Here is an 18,180-nt window from a genome sequence, read left to right on the forward strand (position 1 = left end):
CGGAGCTCATGGACCACAGAGCCGTTTTACTCGATCACCTCGAGAAGCTCGGCCTCAGTGTCAATTGGGTGAAGAGTTCGCTGAACCCCAGTCAGACGATCCTGTTTCTGGGTATAGTTCTGAACTCGTGTTCCATGACGGCGCGGCTGTCACCACAGCGCGCGATGGGCATTCAGCGTGCAGCGAGTTCTTTCCGCTGTGGCGCGACTGTGTCGCTCAAACACTGTCAAAAGATGCTGGGTTTCATGGCCTCAGCATCTCCGGTTCTGCGGCTGGGCCTGCTCCGCATGCGCCCCCTGCAGTTCTGGCTGAAGGCTCGGGTGCCGCGCAGAGCGTGGGCGTCTGGCCGGCTGCATTTCAAGGTCGATCAGAGCTGTGTTGCGGCTCTAGCACCTTGGACAGCGAACGGCTGGTACCGATCAGGTGTAAGCCTGGGGACTTCCCCGAGTGTGAAAATGGTGTCGACGGACGCCTCCACTTCGGGATGGGGAGCGCTGCTCGAAGGCAGACCGTCCTTTGGCCTATGGTCAGAATGGGAGAAGCTCCATCATATCAACTGCCTGGAAATGCTGGCAGTGGAGAACGCGCTGACGCGCTTTTGTCCCCATATCAAGGATCACCACATCATAGTCCGTTCGGACAACATGTCCGTGGTGTCCTACATAAATCGCCAGGTCGGTCTCGGGTCCCGAAACCTGTGCAGGCTGACGGAACGCCTCCTGATTTGGGCTCAGCGCAACGTGTGCTCGCTGAGAGCAGTGCATGTGCCTGGACTGCAGAATCTGGGTCCAGACAGGCTGTCCAGAGGCAATGTTCCTACGGGCGAATGGTCTCTACACCCGCAAACAGTCCGGCTGTTGTGGCAGAGATTTGGCATGGCGGAGGTGGACCTCTTTGCGTCCCACGAAGACGCTCACTGCCCCGCGTTCTTTTCCAAGAACGAAAGCGCGCTGTCACGGAGATGGCCGTGCTGCCCGCTTTATGCGTTCCCTCCCGTCTCCCTCCTTCCAGAGGTGATAGAACGGGTGAGAGAAACGAGATGTTCAATACTGCTTGTAGCACCTCTTTGGAAGAACCAACCATGGTTCCCAGATTTGATGCAGTTAGCAGATGTCGCCCCGTGGCCGGTACCATTGAGGAGAGACCTCCTCTCGCAGGCCAGGGGCTCGATTTGGCACCCTCAACCGGAGTTGTGGTCCCTCTATGTATGGGCACTCAATGGTTACCCGCTGATCTCGCAGTGAGAGTGCTAAATACCATCACTCAGGCTAGAGCTCCGTCGACACGACGTCTGTATGCCTCGAAGTGGTCGGTGTTCTCCAGCTGGTGCACAGCTCGAGGTTATTCACCCCTTAGTTGTGAGGTGATGGAGGTCCTCTCCTTCCTTCAGGAGCTGTTGGATAAGGGCAGGGCCCCATCCACGCTCAAAGTTTATGTGGCTGCCATCGCGGCGTTTTCTGAAACGGCGTCCGGTCAGTCAATAGGAAGGAATGATTTAGTCATCCGGTTCCTCAGAGGAGCTAGGAGGCTGAATCCTCCCAGACCTCCGTCAGTCCCTATGTGGGACCTCGTGGCGGTTTTGGAGGCCTTGAAAGGTCCCCCTTTCAAGCCTATCCAATCGATTAGCCTTCAGCATCTGTCGTTCAAGACAGTATTCTTGTTGGCTCTCGCTTCTGTGAAGTGTGTGGGTGATTTGCACGCGCTCTCGGTGAGCCAGTCGTGCTTGGAGTTTGGGCCCAATGACTCAAGAGTCATACTCAAACCTAGGCACGGTTATGTGCCGAAATCCCTCAACACACCGTTTCGGGCTCAGGTTATTGCCCTGTCTGCCCTGCCGGTGTCAGGGGAGGATGGAGACTCGAGTCTTCTTTGCCCTGTCAGGGTTTTAAGAGCTTATGTGTCTCGCTCTGCTGCCTTTCGGCAGACGGAGCAGCTATTTGTCTCGTTCGGTGGGCGTTCCAAGGGAATGGCTGTTTCGAGACAGACTCTATCCAGATGGATAGTTGACGCCATAGCGTTAGCTTACGCTTCCAGGGGCCTTCAGTGCCCGTTGGGCGTCAGAGCACACTCCACAAGAGGCATCGCCTCGTCGTGGGCGTGGTCTACTGGGATCTCCTTGCAGGATATATGTATGGCGGCAGGTTGGGCCTCGCCGTCTACATTTATCAGGTTCTATAACCTGGAGGTTCCCGCCTTGCAAGCAAGGCTGCTGTCGGTATAGGCGAATCAGGGCCCTGAGGGGAATTCTGAGTTCACGAGCGCTATGCGCTGCCGACTGTTATATGGGCAGTATTGCGTAAGACCCGCATTGCCACATTGGTCAGGCCTTGCCTCGGCTGTGTGACGTCATATTGCCGCATCTACGGATGCTGCTAGATATGGGACGGAGGGCTTTTTCCCTTTTCTGTCCTGGACTCTCTGTGAGTCCCTCAGGTGACTGTGCACTGTAAATCCTGGGCGTTGCTTCAGGTTTATTGGTGTGTGATCCCTGCGCGCACGGCGTTTTACATTGGGTTCCCGTAGCGTCTTAGCTAAGACGCAGTACGAGAGAGCTCTCGTAAGAGAACGTACTCGGTTACTAAACGTAACCTCGGTTCTCTCTAGAAGAGCGAACGAGTACTGCGTTCTCTGCCGTGCGCACGATTCACTCTGGTTCGCTTCGGCGATGAAATAAATCAGGTGAGTCAGCCTTTTCGAGCTCCTTTTATAGGTTGGGCCACACCCGTTTCGGCGGGAAGTGGCAAGAAGGGCGCGAAGCGCCCTTATTGGTCTGATGTTGCATCAGCCCGCGCTCGATAGGCTGTGCAGTTGCCGCAGAACAAGCCAATGAGCGAACGAGCCGTCTCGCCTATGGCTGTGTACTGCTGCAAATGCGCTTTACAAAAATACAAAATTAAGGATAATTTTTTGCTTCAGTATTTCGTGAAAAGAGACTTTTCCCGTAGCGTCTTAGCTAAGACGCAGTACTCGTTCGCTCTTCTAGAGAGAACCGAGGTTACGTTTAGTAACCGAGTACGTTTCTTCACTATTACGGAAACAGTTTCTCTATACAGAATTCTTTCTTCAGTTTCTTCCCATCTGCCGTTGATTGGTAGTCGTGCTATAATGATGCTGGCACAGGAGAGATCACTGGAACATTATAAAAGTTCATCTTGAAATATTGAAAGTTTTTCTTTGGCAGGTCGGACACACCGCTGATCTATAAAGCAGTGCCCAGCTGGTTTGTGAGGGTGGAGCACATGGTGGAGAAGCTTCTGGACAACAACAGCAAATGCTACTGGTACAGTGTCTCTACACCTGTATGTTTGTGACTCTTGTGGTGCATAGCAAGAGCTGTTTCTCAGATGAAGTTTCAAAGTAATTTGAGTTCGTTTTGAACGACTCTTTGTTAAATTCCTTGTGCAGGACCTGATTTGAGGTATGTGCTCTGAAGGTTTTGTTCTAATTTTCTAAGGTTTTGAATTTTATGGTCTTTGGTTTCTGTATAATTTCCACCATTTAGCATTTTCTGAAAATTCCCACAGAATGTTTTCCAGGTTTCATCAGACAAAAAGCTTTTCAAAGAGTTCGCATCTTTTGCAGAAAGGACCCTCAGATTCACATCGACTAATTAGCCTGTATCTCATTAACACAAAGTTTAATCTACGTGACACTTGGTACACTCTCGGAACAGGATATTTTGAGGATTCGCACCAAATTTCATCCAGTTCCGCCTATAGAGGGCACTACAACTGAAATATGTTTATAACTCAAGTGTGTGACAAAGGTAGGAAATTCACCAAATGCACATGACAGCTGTGTTCTGCCGCGGTCGTTCTATCATCCTGAAACTTCCCACTTGCAATTTAAAAAAAAAAAGTACTTTTGCAGAAGTGTCATTTTTAATGCACATAATCTTGAGCCTCCTGCATGACACAATAACTAGATGGGCCATGTTTAAGTGTACGCAGGAATCTTCCGCATGCATATGCAAGGCTGATCTGCTGCGATAGAGTCAGAAGACTTTTAAATCTACTAATCAGCATCATTTACCATGGATTTACTACAGTAACATTAACTGTACCATGGTCATGTGGCAGAAATGTGGGATATTCATGTTAAATTTAATAATAGGAGCAATGGAATGTAGCCTAATTGTAGTATTTTTTGTGATATAGCATGTGTGCATTTATACTAAATGTATTTAGGGTAACTTCTGCTTTCATACAAATACCTAAAAACCATATAGTTTTTTTTTTAAAGATGCTATATGTGTGGTTTTAACTGTGTTTAACAGTAATATTAATATTATCAGGCAAACCATAGCTGTTTCTTGATTTGAAACATCACTCATTCACAAGATTAAATAAGAAATCTAAGAAATACATTTTTTTGTATCAAGATATTTATTTTGTTTAGGAAAATTAGTGGTCGGATTGAAAGTAGGGTTAGCTACTGCACTTTGAAGAAAAAAAAAATTCTGAAAAAGCATTTTTAGTAACAATGAAATCAGACTTCTGTGTGAAATCTTTGCAAATCACCTTTTCTTATGTGCTAGTTAGCAAGTTTCATGATGAATGCGGCTGAAGTTTACCGTCTCTCAGAGAGCAGCTCAGAAGATAGGGGCGGTGTCAGCAGAGCTCATTAACATTTAAAGCAGAATGCAATAATTCTGCGTGCTTTGAAAAGAGCTGTTTCTGACAGGGTAAAAAACACTACCATTGAGAAATTTTAACCAAACTATGTTACAGACTTTTCAGTAAGACCCTAAAGAATCATATCAACTTGTGGAAGATGGGCATCCTATGACCCCTTTAAAAAGATTGGTATCGGAGATCGAATTGGCAAATATTGCTTTCTGTTGATTGGCCTTAAAAATCCTGATCGGAGCACCTTCATGAGGAAGGTAGAGATGTTGAGTTTGTGAATTAATTGTTCATCATCAAGTCATAGAATCCATTCAATCACAGTCTCATTACTAGTTAACAGCCCACTCAAGGGTAGGATTATCTGTGAATAACAATTTAAATTGCAGTCCATGAGCCACTTTCATGATCCTTTTATGGTGATTATGTCCTTTTTGAAACTTGAAAGCTTCAGTCTTCGTTCAGTGTAATTGCGTTAAAAAGAGTGACCGACAGTTTTCCGAAGTCAAATGGGTTTGACACAGCATGAAGATAACAGAAGAGTAAATGACACGATTAACATTTTTTTGTGAATTATTCCTTTAACGAATTATTTCACGGAGTATGTTTTATTTTATTAAATCAAGAAGCCGTATAGCCTGAAGTTTATCACACCTGTCCTGATTTGACCTCACGTTCACAATCTAAAGCACATTTCTTCTGTTGGCTTATTATAGAGCTGTGGATGATGTCCTGCGCATTCAGCCCATCACAGTGCCCTTAAATTCTACATTTAGTTCAGAGATGAGAGAGCATAAGAGAAGAGAAAAATCATTAAATTGATAGAGTGGGTGCTGAGATGGAACTTAAATAGAAATGCCTCTTCCCGATGAGAATTGATGAAGTCCGTGGTGTTCTGATGAAAGCTCGCTGCAGAAGCAGAGACTCTCTCTATGCTGCGTCTTGAGTGCAGCAGGACGACGCCCAGGAGGACGTTTAACCTTCCTTTAGTGAGGGATGGATTATTTTAAATTGTTAGTTTTGCTTTTTGTATCCAAGGAGAAAAAGGAGAACAGGGAATATAGACCTGAATAATAATTTGAAAAATCTCTCCAACTAGTGTGCCTTGAAATCGATTAGTTTTGGTGCGACTGATGATCAGTAGCAGTATTTTGATGATTTTTCAAATACAAATTATCCTTGGTGTGCATAAATGTATTTTAATTAAACATAACTATTATAATGTAGTCTTAGTTGTGAAATGATTTGTGATCCAGAGGCAACCTACCAAACCGGAGAAACAAAAGTGATTTTTTTTTTTTAATAAAAAAAGTGTACTTATTATTATGCTGGGAAATATAACAGGATTTATTTATCAGACAAAAGCAAAGCAAATTTCTTTGTAAATTATGCTAAACATACAAATGCAAAAAATGACATTTTGTGGAATATTTGTAAGAAGGGTTTCATAAACAACTAACACAGAGATTAGTTTTGCTTATTTTGACTGAATTAAAGCCCCAGAGCTTTAATTTCGGTCCAATATAAATATAACCTTTAATAAAGGATGCAAGTAAAACAGTAAAACAGTACCTCATTTTTTTTCTTCTCACCTGAAATTCATGCAATAAACATGTTTTTGACAAAGATTTTAATTTGTTTGTGGTCTATATAGCCTGCATCAAAATGAGGTTTGATATAACCTTTAATAAAGTCAAACACAACTTTCTTATTAACTGACCTGCAAGCTTGTTGGGTTTTTCAGGGATGGTTTTATATTGCTCTAAATCATATATGACAAATTTTTTTATGACATTTATTTGCTGTAGGTAATCGATCTTCAAATCAAATTTGTCATTTCTTGTGGAGTTCCACAGGGTTCGATTATAGGGCTTTTGTTGTTCTTTGTAGATCAAGACTATTTGTTTGATAGAAAGCTTGTATTAAAGGCATAACAAAACTAAATTGAACACTGAACTTGTCAGATTGTCGTTTAAAGTAGGAGCTGTTAGAATACTTCCAGATAATAACACCCATCATAAGCAAATTCAGATAGACCAGGGGTGGTGAATGTCAGTCCTGGAGAGCCACACATTTTTTACTTATACAGTAAATGTCTTTTTGTAGAAATGTGTTGCATGTAAACTGAAATTTTACCATTGCTTATTCGTTTTTACACATTGTTGTCTTCCCCTTGCACCAACACCGCTACACACTCTTATGTCTTCCGATTCCTCTTGCACAACAAACAAGAGTGCATGTTTACAGTAACACAAATGTATTTATACAGAACTGCTACAGCTGCTGCGGTTTAAGGTTTTGACATTCGTCCTCAGGCCATCCTTAAAAATATTCTTGTTTGCCGTAACCCGACCGATCCTGTCAATTTAGGTCCGACTCAATTTTTTTTTCTTTTTTTGCTTTTAGTCCGACCGACTTGCCGATTTAAAAATTGCTTTAAGACCGACCATTTTTTTTTTACTCCTCAAACAACTAATACAAAAGCAATAAAATAATATTATTTATATTTAAGTATTGTAAATATATAAATTGCCTAGGCCTACATACAAATGAAGACTACGTTCTTTCTTTTAATAAAAACCCGTGACGTCATCGGTTTACACGGATGTCACACTGTGGCCTGTGCGTTCGCTTTGTCTCATACTCACTTTCAGAGTCAACGGTTCGCGCTTGGTAATGATGGCTGCGGCTGCAGTAAACTAAATGTTCGCGGTCTCTGTTCAAAGTCATACGGGTTCGGGCACCATAATACATCTAAAACATTCATTAAAACAGCTCGACACCGCTATAACTTGGCACGAAGTTCTGGAAAACTGTGCCCAGATCTTTTCCCATCCCTTCTCCCTTCTAGTCTAAAACCGTGACCGTGTTGACTGTCACTTTATGTTCGAAAATCTATTGCACGAATAGATTGGACCAACCAACACAAGTTTCGAAAACGAAAACAGGAAATTGATTTTAACCATCTTCTCTCAGAGCGCGTACAGGTTTTTTTTTTTTTTGATTTTTGGAGCATGCGTCACACAGCAGCTGCAGCTTCGGACACACGCATAACAGCAAATAATACTTCTGCACAATGTTTCTCTTTTTACAACAGAAATGTGAATTCTGCCGGTATTCAGACAGTCTCATGCATACAGATACAGATTCGGGCTAGAATCGCGAATTTAAAATGCACAATTTCAGTTAGGGTGAAGAAAAGCTTTTTGCTTTAGTCCTAAAGATATTACTGCACGTTTATTCAAAGCATTAGAATACATGACTGTGAAAAAACAACATAATATTTAAAATAATGTTTATGAACCGATTATTATTAATTAAGTTGCATAAAGAACTATTAACTAAACAGCGTCATGTATGCATGCATTGTTAAATAAAAAGGGCGGAAAACCAGTCACACAGAATAATTTTTTTCATTGAAAAACATGAGATGCAGTGGGATGGGGAACAAAAACCCAACATAAAGTCTCGAGATATTTTTAGAAAATTAAATTAAATACATTAATTGTACATGTCTTTCTAAACATTTTTTGACAGCCCTAGAATCGCCTATGCGATTTTTTTGTTGTTGTTGATATTTCTAATCATAAACACAGCCATGTTGAAGCCTGCAGTAAATGTTTTGCATTATGGCAGTCCACTCTGCTTATTGTTTTTCGAAAATGTTGCACTCCTGTTTGTCATTTTGCATGTAACTTCACGCCAATAAATCATCAGAAATATTGGTCTTTACCGATATATTGAATCTTTACATTCCTCCTGCCTGTTGCCGTGGATTTACCTTTATTAGGTGTTATTTGCCGTATAAAACTTTAGACATGCAAAATCGATTTTACAATCGATTCAATGAACACTTGTCTCTCAAATCAAACAGGATTTTTTTCACAAAAGTGACAACCCAAGAAAGCGAAGTAAACGGTCTCTCATTTGTAGGTTGCATTGATACCTAGCGTTGGATGCAAGTAAAACAGTAAAACAGTACCTCATTTTTTTCTTCTCACCTGAAATTCATGCAATAAACATGTTTTTGACAAAGATTTTAATTTGTTTGTGGTCTATATAGCCTGCATCAAAATGAGGTTTGCAATGATGCGCCCGAAGGCACGGGTTGAAGAACCAGTCAGTGACGTCACGATATGCTAATTTGTTTAAATTCATACCTACGTCATCACCATCACAAAAATGTACTTTTTTACATTGAAACTTGAAAAAAAAAAATAGACCGACCTACCGACTCTTTTTTTTTTTAAAAGAAAATTACTGTTACTGCAAACCAAAATATTTTTAAGGATGGCCTCATTGAAATTGGCAGGGTTTATGGTGGGTAAATATCGTTTTGCCAATGTTCTCGGTCGATATGAGCCTGATGCAGATATATCGGTATCAGTGAATATGCCACCAATATGTGCAGTTAGTGGGACGCAATGACATAAAGTACATAAACAATGTCCCATCTTTTACTCTCACAATGAGCTTATCATACTCGTTTACTACATTACTTGGCCATATGATTTCCATGATGCAGAAAACACCTAAGGAAGCACGTAATCCATTCATAAAAATGGAATTTACTCTAAAGCGGATTTTCATGGAATGTCATATTTTTGATGAATAAATAAAAAAGCAGGTCACTACACTTAAATCAAATCGTGATATAGAATATTGTCTGTGAAATATTAAACTGCAAAGAGACTATTTAAATAATGAATCCTCATGTTCTGCGTGTTCATTTGATTACAAGAAAATACACAACACAGAATTTGTGAGAAAAATTGATAATAATTATTATTATTCATTTTAGATGTTTATTGGAAAAGCTGTGCCTCCTGCATAAACCTGCCCCTGTTGGATTGGCAGTAGCAAACATTGCAACCATTCCATGTATGATATTTATGGAATTTCATGCTTGTCTGATCGATTTTGATAATTGAATGGATCATTTTGCATGTGACGACACACACAATGAAAGAGAATCTAGAATCAACTCATCAGTTTTGATCAACAAGCCATGTGCATTTAGTTATTGTGCAAATTTTAGTTACTTTTGCACACATGTACCAAAACACATTGCTTAAATCAATAAATTCAATTCTTGTTAGTTTGAGTTTGAACGTGTAAGCATTCAAGCTTAAGAAGAATAAGAGCTCTTTTGGGATGTTTCCGCATCGGTCTATATGAAGTGAAGAGTGGTGTTTCTCTGTCTTTGTACCAAGGGTTCCTGAGTTTGTGAGGGAGAAGCGCTTTGGCAACTGGCTGAGGGACGCTCGAGACTGGGCGATCTCTCGAAACCGCTACTGGGGGACGCCCATCCCACTGTGGGTCAGCGACGACTATGAAGAGGTCAGTCACGGACCGTCAGCACTTTAATAACAGTTTGCAGCTTTTTTTGTATTTTATATCTCAATAATGTATTTGTTTAGAATGACTTAAAAGTTGAAACCATTTTAGCCATTGTGGATTCAAGCGATTTCATGCAAAAATAAAAATAATCAGAGTAAAAGTCATCATAAAAATTAAAGGCATGTTTATACACTGCTTTTAAATTATGGCAAGGAAGAATGATTTATTATTTGTTTATTGATTGGTTAACACTATATTTTTAACCACTATATTTAACACTAATTTTATAAAACACAATTAAAAAAAAAATTTAAATTAATTTGATATGAAGGCTAAATCATTGCGAATGGCCCTCCCAGTGCTAACTGTCTTCAGCTGTGTTTTGTCAAATCTGTGTGAACTTTGAATGCCTTCTTCATTAGAATCTTCTTCGAAGGATAACGGTCTTAAACATTGGTAATGGTCTTTAAGTGCTCTTATTAGCGTGCTTTTCTTAAAAGCTCAACTTGTGGGAAGTCAGAATTAGGTTGTTGGCTGAAGTGAGCTGTTGGAAAGAAGGACAGCGACCTGCTTCCTGAAAATAGCATAATGAGTTGTTTCCAGGAGCGAGTCTCTGGAGTGCCACCGGCTCCCCGAGCGGAGCGGAGCGGGGCCAGAAGCACAGCGCTCTTGCTCTCTGCTGGGGCGGCCCTATCTGGGCCACATTACCTGAGACCAGCCGAAAATGGGGACAGCAGCCCAACCTCGCCGCTCACTTTTAGTAACACACTTTATGGTAAACTTCACTGCCCACCTGGAGAAAATCAAGGTTGTCCTGCTTTTTGGACGGTGTTAAGTTTGCACTAAAATGTGCCTATTTCCTTCTGAATGCATACAATTCTCTTTGGTTAATGAAATATTTTTCCCAACAGTCTGATGGCTCTTAGACAGTTCATATCTGTGTTGTACAGTGGTGGCCTAAATGATTAGAGCGCTAGTATTTTAACCAGCTGGTTGATGGTTTCTTGAAGCTTCTTGGAGACACAGTTCTTCTGGATTGAGTCTGTCTCAGTGTGTTCGGTTTCTTCATGTCACTCCAGACTGATGATGATGATCAGATCACATCTCTGTGTGCAGCACGAACATCTCAAATTAACGGCCGAATGAATGTTTGCATATGTAAACACGCAACAGCAAAAGATAGACATATCTGACTTGAAACCGTTTTTTACGCTGCATGCTGAAAATACTAGTGCTTGAATCATTTCGCTGTAGTTCAGCCATGGTGATTTCACAAGCAGATGAATGTTCAGGAGATGGTCTTGAGTGTTGGTTCTTCGGTGGTGTTTAGGTGGTGTGTGTGGGCTCCACGGCCGAGCTGGAGGAGCTGACAGGAATTAAAGTATCAGATCTTCACAGAGAGAGGTGAGCCACAGAGACACCTGACCGCCTCGTCATCACAGCCTCAGAGCAGCAGAAGCCTCACTCAGGTGTGTGTGTGTGTGTGTGTGTGGCAGTATTGACGGCCTGACCATCCCGTCCCGCTGTGGGAAGGGGCAGCTCAAGAGGGTCTCGGAGGTCTTCGACTGCTGGTTCGAGAGCGGCAGTATGCCCTACGCCCAGGTGCACTACCCGTTTGAGAACAGGCGTGAGTTTGAGGACGCCTTCCCAGCTGATTTCATCGCTGAGGGCATCGACCAGACCAGAGGATGGTGAGAAAACCCTCCACTGTTCATTCATGGAGCTGAATATGAGTAGATCTCTCAGAAAAGGGCCAAGATTATAGAGAGCAGGTGTATATATATACGATGTTACACCGAGTAAAGAACACATGATGCAATGAAATGTGTTTTGCATAAAAGTTGCTAAATTAGGAATAGATAACTTAAATATGAATCAATATAAGGAAAATCTGAATTTGATTAAAAAAAAAAAATCTGTAAAATGAGCAGAGCTTTCTTGAGATGTTGAATTATTGTGATTTTTGAATCCTCACTACTGTAAGGAAATAGTGCTACTTTGTTTTCTAGCATAACTTTACTTTTTTCCCTTTTGCATTAATGGAAACCGGGAGTGAGGGGTGAATTTCGATAGAGGCAAAATCGTAGCAATTTTGTGAGGTTAAATTTGACCCAGACACTTCATATTGCGATTCACACTTTTTTTTTTTTTTTTGAATAATGCATGTATTTACAGAGCTGTGAGACATGCGACTGCAGCTTATTCCACACGCTTCATTTATAATTCCCACACATTTCCCATCTCTCCACCAAGCATCATAATCTCAGTTTTAGATCACTTATGAATTGTTTACCGAAAAAGCATGCAAGCCTCCATTTTACATCCTGAGCACTATATTGAAAGAGAATAAACGTATTTAGACAGGAAACACAGTCACTGTACATCAGTCTCAGGCACACACACTGATGGACAGTGTCACCGTTTAAGATTGATCTGATGCAGCATTGCATTTACAGAATGAATCAGAGTTATTTGTTTAGTGGTGGGTTTGAGGACCCGTTAATCTAAATCTGAGAGCAGTCGATCGTCTTTCATCTTTATAGTCCGTGTACCGGAGCTGTTTGTGCAGCATGTGTGTCGTGTCTCTCTGCTGCAGGTTTTACACGCTGCTGGTGCTCTCGACCGCTCTGTTTGGGAAACCACCGTTCAAGAACGTGATTGTCAACGGCCTGGTTCTGGCAAGGTAACGCACACACTTCGTCCCGCGCTGACTCCTGTAGCGCTCTCTGACCTGGAATCTCTGCTGATGTGTGTGTTGTGTGTTCAGCGATGGACAGAAAATGAGCAAGCGTAAGAAGAATTACCCCGACCCCGGCCTGATTGTGCAGAACTACGGCGCCGACGCGCTCCGGTGAGCAAACCACACCATACACAAACACAAAACATGCTCCTTCTGCACACTGTCTACAAATATGAATCTGTGAGCCATTTGCAATCCCTCTCAACATGGGCATATGGGTAATAATAAGATATTTATGTCTATCCATATGCACACTAAACGCTCACATATGCTATGACCATGACTTTACACCCCTTTATCATACACACACATTCCTGGACATCCATCTCCTGACCTGATACACATCATCATGACACTGTAGAGATGAGCGCACACCTGACCTCACAATCATTGGGTGTAGTTCATGATGATGCTCGAGTTTGTTCTTTGAGAGTCTGAACAACACATATGATCAGAACCCTATCTATGAACGAGTAAAGATGCTCTACAGTCGGAGGAACAATCTTCCTCATGGTCTTCCATGCAGCAATACAATACAGACTATACACTTTTTTTTTCTCACAATTTTTTTTACAAAATTAGATTTTGAAAAGTTGTTCTTTGTATTATTGTTTGGACGAAATGCTGAACATTCCTTTGTGAAATTGAAATATGTCAAATAAAACTCAATTGAAATTTTAAAACAAACCCCAAACCAAATAAAATAAATCTCTTCATGTTAAACAAACTAAGGTTTTGTCTTTGCCTTTCCAGAGGCAACCACTTCATTTTAGTCATAATCCAAACCGAGATGCTGCAGTTTTTTAATCTAAATTAGACTTATTTCAAAATCTGAAGCAAAATCCGAATGGTCTGACTTTAGTTTTGTGAAGCTATACAACATAAAACACATCTGAATGAAACCGTAACAGTAAATGGGCTGAATGAGATGCAGGTTCCCTCTCTGCCAGCAGGTGGTGCTTATAGAACAGCAGTGCTACAGTATTTCATTGCTTTTCGCTGTAAACAAAGCAGCCCTGCCTTATAAACACTACAAAATACGTTATACAGAGGCAAAATGAAAAGAAAACTCCTGCCCCAAGCTGTATCGGCATTCACCAGTTTGAATCGTCACATATTTGCATTGATTTTCAGCCGGCTCGCAGGGCATCGTTGCATCCCTTCTCTTTCAGCTCTGATTTCATCGCTTCTGTCCCTCCAGACTGTATCTGATCAACTCCCCTGTGGTCCGTGCCGAGAACCTGCGCTTCAAAGAAGAGGGGGTTCGAGACGTGCTCAAAGACGTCTTCCTGCCCTGGTACAACGCCTACCGCTTCCTGGTGCAGAACGTGCAGAGACTGCAGAAGGTACGATCCGAGCGGATCTCCTGAAACGCCTCGGAGCCTCTCTGATCCACTGAAGCCACGCAACCGCAAGACTTTGCTCAGTCAGCGCTTCAGTTTTTGTGGCCTCAGCAGCAAACCTCTTGAAATCTGAATTTTAATAATTAAAACCTCATCCATATGCAGTTTTATTTTATTTTTTTTAAGACTTTTTAAGATTTTTCATCAATTCCTGAAAGATAAAATGCACTGATTCCATACAAATATAAACTTTTGTCATCTAGATGTGTCTAGATGTGCTCAGTGCTTTCTCTTCCAGTATGTAGAAATGAAGAAGCACACACATATAGACAGTATGAGCTCTCTTCTCTGCTCTCATTAGGAAGAGGCCGTTGAGTTCCTGTACAACGAGAGCACAGTCAGCGTGAGTGACAACATCATGGATAAATGGATCCAGTCTTTCACTCAGTCCCTCATTCAGTTCTTCAGAGATGAGATGGGAGGTGAGTGACCAGCGCTTACTCGCACACCAATTAATGGGTAACTCCTACACTTGAAGTGGTTTGACAACAAGGACAGTCTGAAATAGATCTGTTTGTGTGCTTGTGTTTCCAGCCTACAGACTCTATACGGTGGTTCCCAAACTTGTCAAGTTCGTGGATATGCTCACCAACTGGTATGTGCGGACGAACCGCAGACGGCTGAAGGTGGGCAAGATATGAGTCATACACATTCAAGAACATCAGGCCAATCTCAGAAATATCCTGCTCATGTTTCAGATTTCTTTATTAATCAAAAGAAAGAAAGAAAAATATATTTGTTCTAGCCTCTAGTTTTTCTATGGAAACTACTTTTTGCCTGTGATCTTTGCGCTACACTTTAAACCATTATAAAGGCCTTAATGCACAGATCTGTTATTTTAGAAAGATGTCTCATCCCTGAATGTCTTTCATCCATATTGTGCGTAATGCACTTTGAAATTTCTGTTAAATCTATGCTTGGTCCATTTACAAACAAAAAAACAGACGGACAAAGAAAACCATTATCAGTGCATAAATTCTTACTAGGGCGCAGTGGATAAGAGGTGCATGTTAGTTTTTATCTGGTAGGATTTTGTATTATGATAGAAAGATAAAGTTTACCAGCTTGGCTAGCTTTTTTCTGTTTTGTTTTGCTGGTACAGTCACTCACACATTCATAAGATCATGTGTTTTATAACAACTGTATTATGCTGCTTTGTTGATGAACGGTGCAACTGTGCAATCTTACAAGTGCAGTTTTGGTGCATTTAACAAATGTTAATCACCTTTATTGTCCCTGTGGTTTAGATGGACACATTTTGCACATACGGCGTTATGCAAGTTATGCAAAACAATTTTATGAAGTACTGCAGAAAGTGCTGTAGTGTTTTTGTGGTGTTTTGGGAGAAGATAATGTCCCATGGGCCCTCTTTAGCACCATTGTTCACTATTATAGAAAGGAGTATGTGTGAGGTCTGCAACTCAAAAAAATATGTATGGAATATGTAAGGAACTATTGAGAGAAATGTTAGAGAAGGTAAGATTTTTTTAAATTAAAATTATTTAACCCCCTTGAAATGAAAGACATTCTTATGTTGTGATCTAAATTTTATGTACATTTTGTATAAACTTACAGTAGGCATTAATAAACCATAATAGAAAGATTTCTTAATGCAAATGGTAAAGCTGAGTTAGGTAAATTGACTGTAAACATTTATGCAAAAAAAAAAGTGTATAAAGAAATAATATTTTCACAAATCAAAATTTGACACGTTTAGTGAGGTTTTCTCAAATGTTCCAGTCAGTGGCTCCAGACAATTTTGATTGGGGGGGCAATGGGGGGTCCTGGTCATTTCAAGGGGGGTCTCATGAAAACCAACAAAAAATACAGTGGACACGGCTAATAACTGCATATTACTGCTACTAAACAACAAAAACAACAAAGCATATCAACTACTTTGTTTTTAATTAATCAATTGCAGTTTGCAAACAATATGCTCAAACTTGAAGGGGTTGGCGCTTTAAACGGTTCGCGTCACCAATACGCATTAATCCACAAATGACTTAAGCGGTTAACTTTTTTAACATGACTGACACTCCCTCTGAACAGGGCCGTGCAGAGACCTTTGGAGGGGCAGGTGCTCAAAGTATAAAAGGCACATGGAACAAGGCTTTAAATGGCGCTGGTCTAAATATCAATACAGCAATATATTGTGATGCATTCCTTGCTGATTCATGTATCAATATGGATGATTATGTATTGATATGGCAGCAAATGCTGTGATGCAGTTTTGAAAAAGAAACAATGGAGAAGACAATTTTAAGTTTAAAATAACAACTCTGGGATTAGAAACTGAAATGTCTTCAGTTGTCCCAACCTGATGGCTTTTTCTTCTCTGTTCTACAGAATAATTAAGAACAGTGGTTATAGTAAAAACTATAGAAAACACTTGTGCCTCTACATTTTCCTCTTTCTCACCAGCCTCTGTCTCATGGCTTGCTGTTCCCTGCTCTCTTTCTGTCACCTGTGCCTCTACATTTCCCTCTTTTTCTTCCTCTTTCTCCATCTCCTCATCTGATCTATTACTTTCCTCTCTCTGTCCATCTAGGAACAAGGCTCAATTTACTATTTCAGCATTAATCTATTATTTTAACCATCACTACTACTCTTGCACCTAATCAATGTCCACCTTAAATATTGATACAAAACATTAAAAACTGATACACTGGAATATAGTGATTAATATTATTATTACTGTTGTAGTTGTTTAACAACAGTAGGGGACTGTAGGGGAAGTCGTGGCCTAATGGTTAGAGAGTCGGACTCCCAATCGAAGGGTTGTGGGTTCGAGTCCCGGGCTGGCAGGAATTGTGGGTGGGGGGAGTGCATGTACAGTTCTCTCTCCACCCTCAATACCACGACTTAGGTGCCCTTGAGCAAGGCACTGAACCCCCAACTGCTCCCCGGGCGCCGCAGCATAAATGGCTGCCCACTGCTCCGGGTGTGTGCTCACAGTGTGTGTGTGTGTGTGTGTGTTCACTGCTCTGTGTGTGTGCACTTCGGATGGGTTAAATGCAGAGCACAAATTCTGAGTATGGGTCACCATACTTGGCCGAATGTCACGTCACTTTCACTTAAAATCGAACACCTTTGCAATGTAAACAAATGACAGGCTACATTTGTTATTCATATCCTTCACACTGCACTTTGATGTCAGGTATATTATGCATTTTTTATTGACTGATATTTTCACATTTATTTCCAGAGTTGAGTTTACAGGCTAAAGTGGTTTTGCTGTCATAAACACTGTTGCTATTGTAGAAAAAAAAAATATTTGCGTCACATTTAAAATATAATTATATTTTAATTAATTTCTGAATTGTTTTTATTTTTATAATGATAATTCAGAGAATGAGAAAATCTGAATAAGCCTTACCAGTGTTGTGATAATTATTTTTAAGGCACTCTACGTGTTAAAAAAATAAATAAGTACTGTAATATAATAATAGTTTAGTCAAATAACATAAAGACCATATCCCTTATCATTTGTACAAATTTTGTTATATCTCATTGTTTCTCATCAGTTTGGCTCATTTGTTCTGACAAGAAATATTCTTTTTAAAAAGTTAGGTGTGCCCCAGGTATTTGTCATAAGTCCGTTCGCATTCATTAATATTGAGAAAACGGCTTCTCACTGATTAACTCTTTGCATTAAATCTGGATCAACATTAAATCTGGGCTATATTTTGGGCTTTTCAGTTTATCTTGCTCAGTCTGTTGTAACGGATGCGCAGTTCAGTGATTCATTGGTTCTGAACTAATGAATCACGGTTGGTTGAATCTAAAACAATGCAAACCCAAAGCTTGTAGATTTTGAACTCAGGCATATAAACCCTCTCTCTAAACTAAATGCCTGGCCTGGTGCCAGCCTGGCTGGATTTTAATTATTTACAACACTCTGGACGATAAATTCCACAGTCACGTGAGCAGCCTCAAAGGAGAAATAAACGACCACACATTCCACAGCGCATTACACACACACAAGTACAGTCGTGTCCAAAAGTTTTGAGAATTACATAAATATTAGTTTTCAAAAAGTTTGCTGCTAAACTGCTTTTAGATCTTTGTTTCA

The 18,180-nt window shown here is 40.9% G+C and overlaps 1 protein-coding gene across 2 annotated transcripts in view; it reads left to right on the forward strand.

Annotated features, from left to right (window-relative positions):
• The window catches only part of iars1 (isoleucyl-tRNA synthetase 1), a 73,358-nt gene that overhangs the window by 27,943 nt on the left and 27,235 nt on the right, over positions 1–18,180 (forward strand). For both annotated transcript variants that reach the window (XM_059538448.1, XM_059538449.1), the window contains 9 exons: positions 3,182–3,280; positions 9,839–9,965; positions 11,296–11,369; positions 11,462–11,656; positions 12,562–12,648; positions 12,733–12,816; positions 13,907–14,051; positions 14,410–14,530; positions 14,643–14,734. In XM_059538448.1, coding sequence (XP_059394431.1) covers positions 3,182–3,280; positions 9,839–9,965; positions 11,296–11,369; positions 11,462–11,656; positions 12,562–12,648; positions 12,733–12,816; positions 13,907–14,051; positions 14,410–14,530; positions 14,643–14,734 — 1,024 coding nt within the window. The remainder of the gene's footprint in view (positions 1–3,181; positions 3,281–9,838; positions 9,966–11,295; positions 11,370–11,461; positions 11,657–12,561; positions 12,649–12,732; positions 12,817–13,906; positions 14,052–14,409; positions 14,531–14,642; positions 14,735–18,180) is intronic.

This window comes from Carassius carassius, chromosome 44 (assembly GCF_963082965.1).
Source record: "Carassius carassius chromosome 44, fCarCar2.1, whole genome shotgun sequence".
NCBI lineage: Eukaryota > Metazoa > Chordata > Actinopteri > Cypriniformes > Cyprinidae > Carassius > Carassius carassius.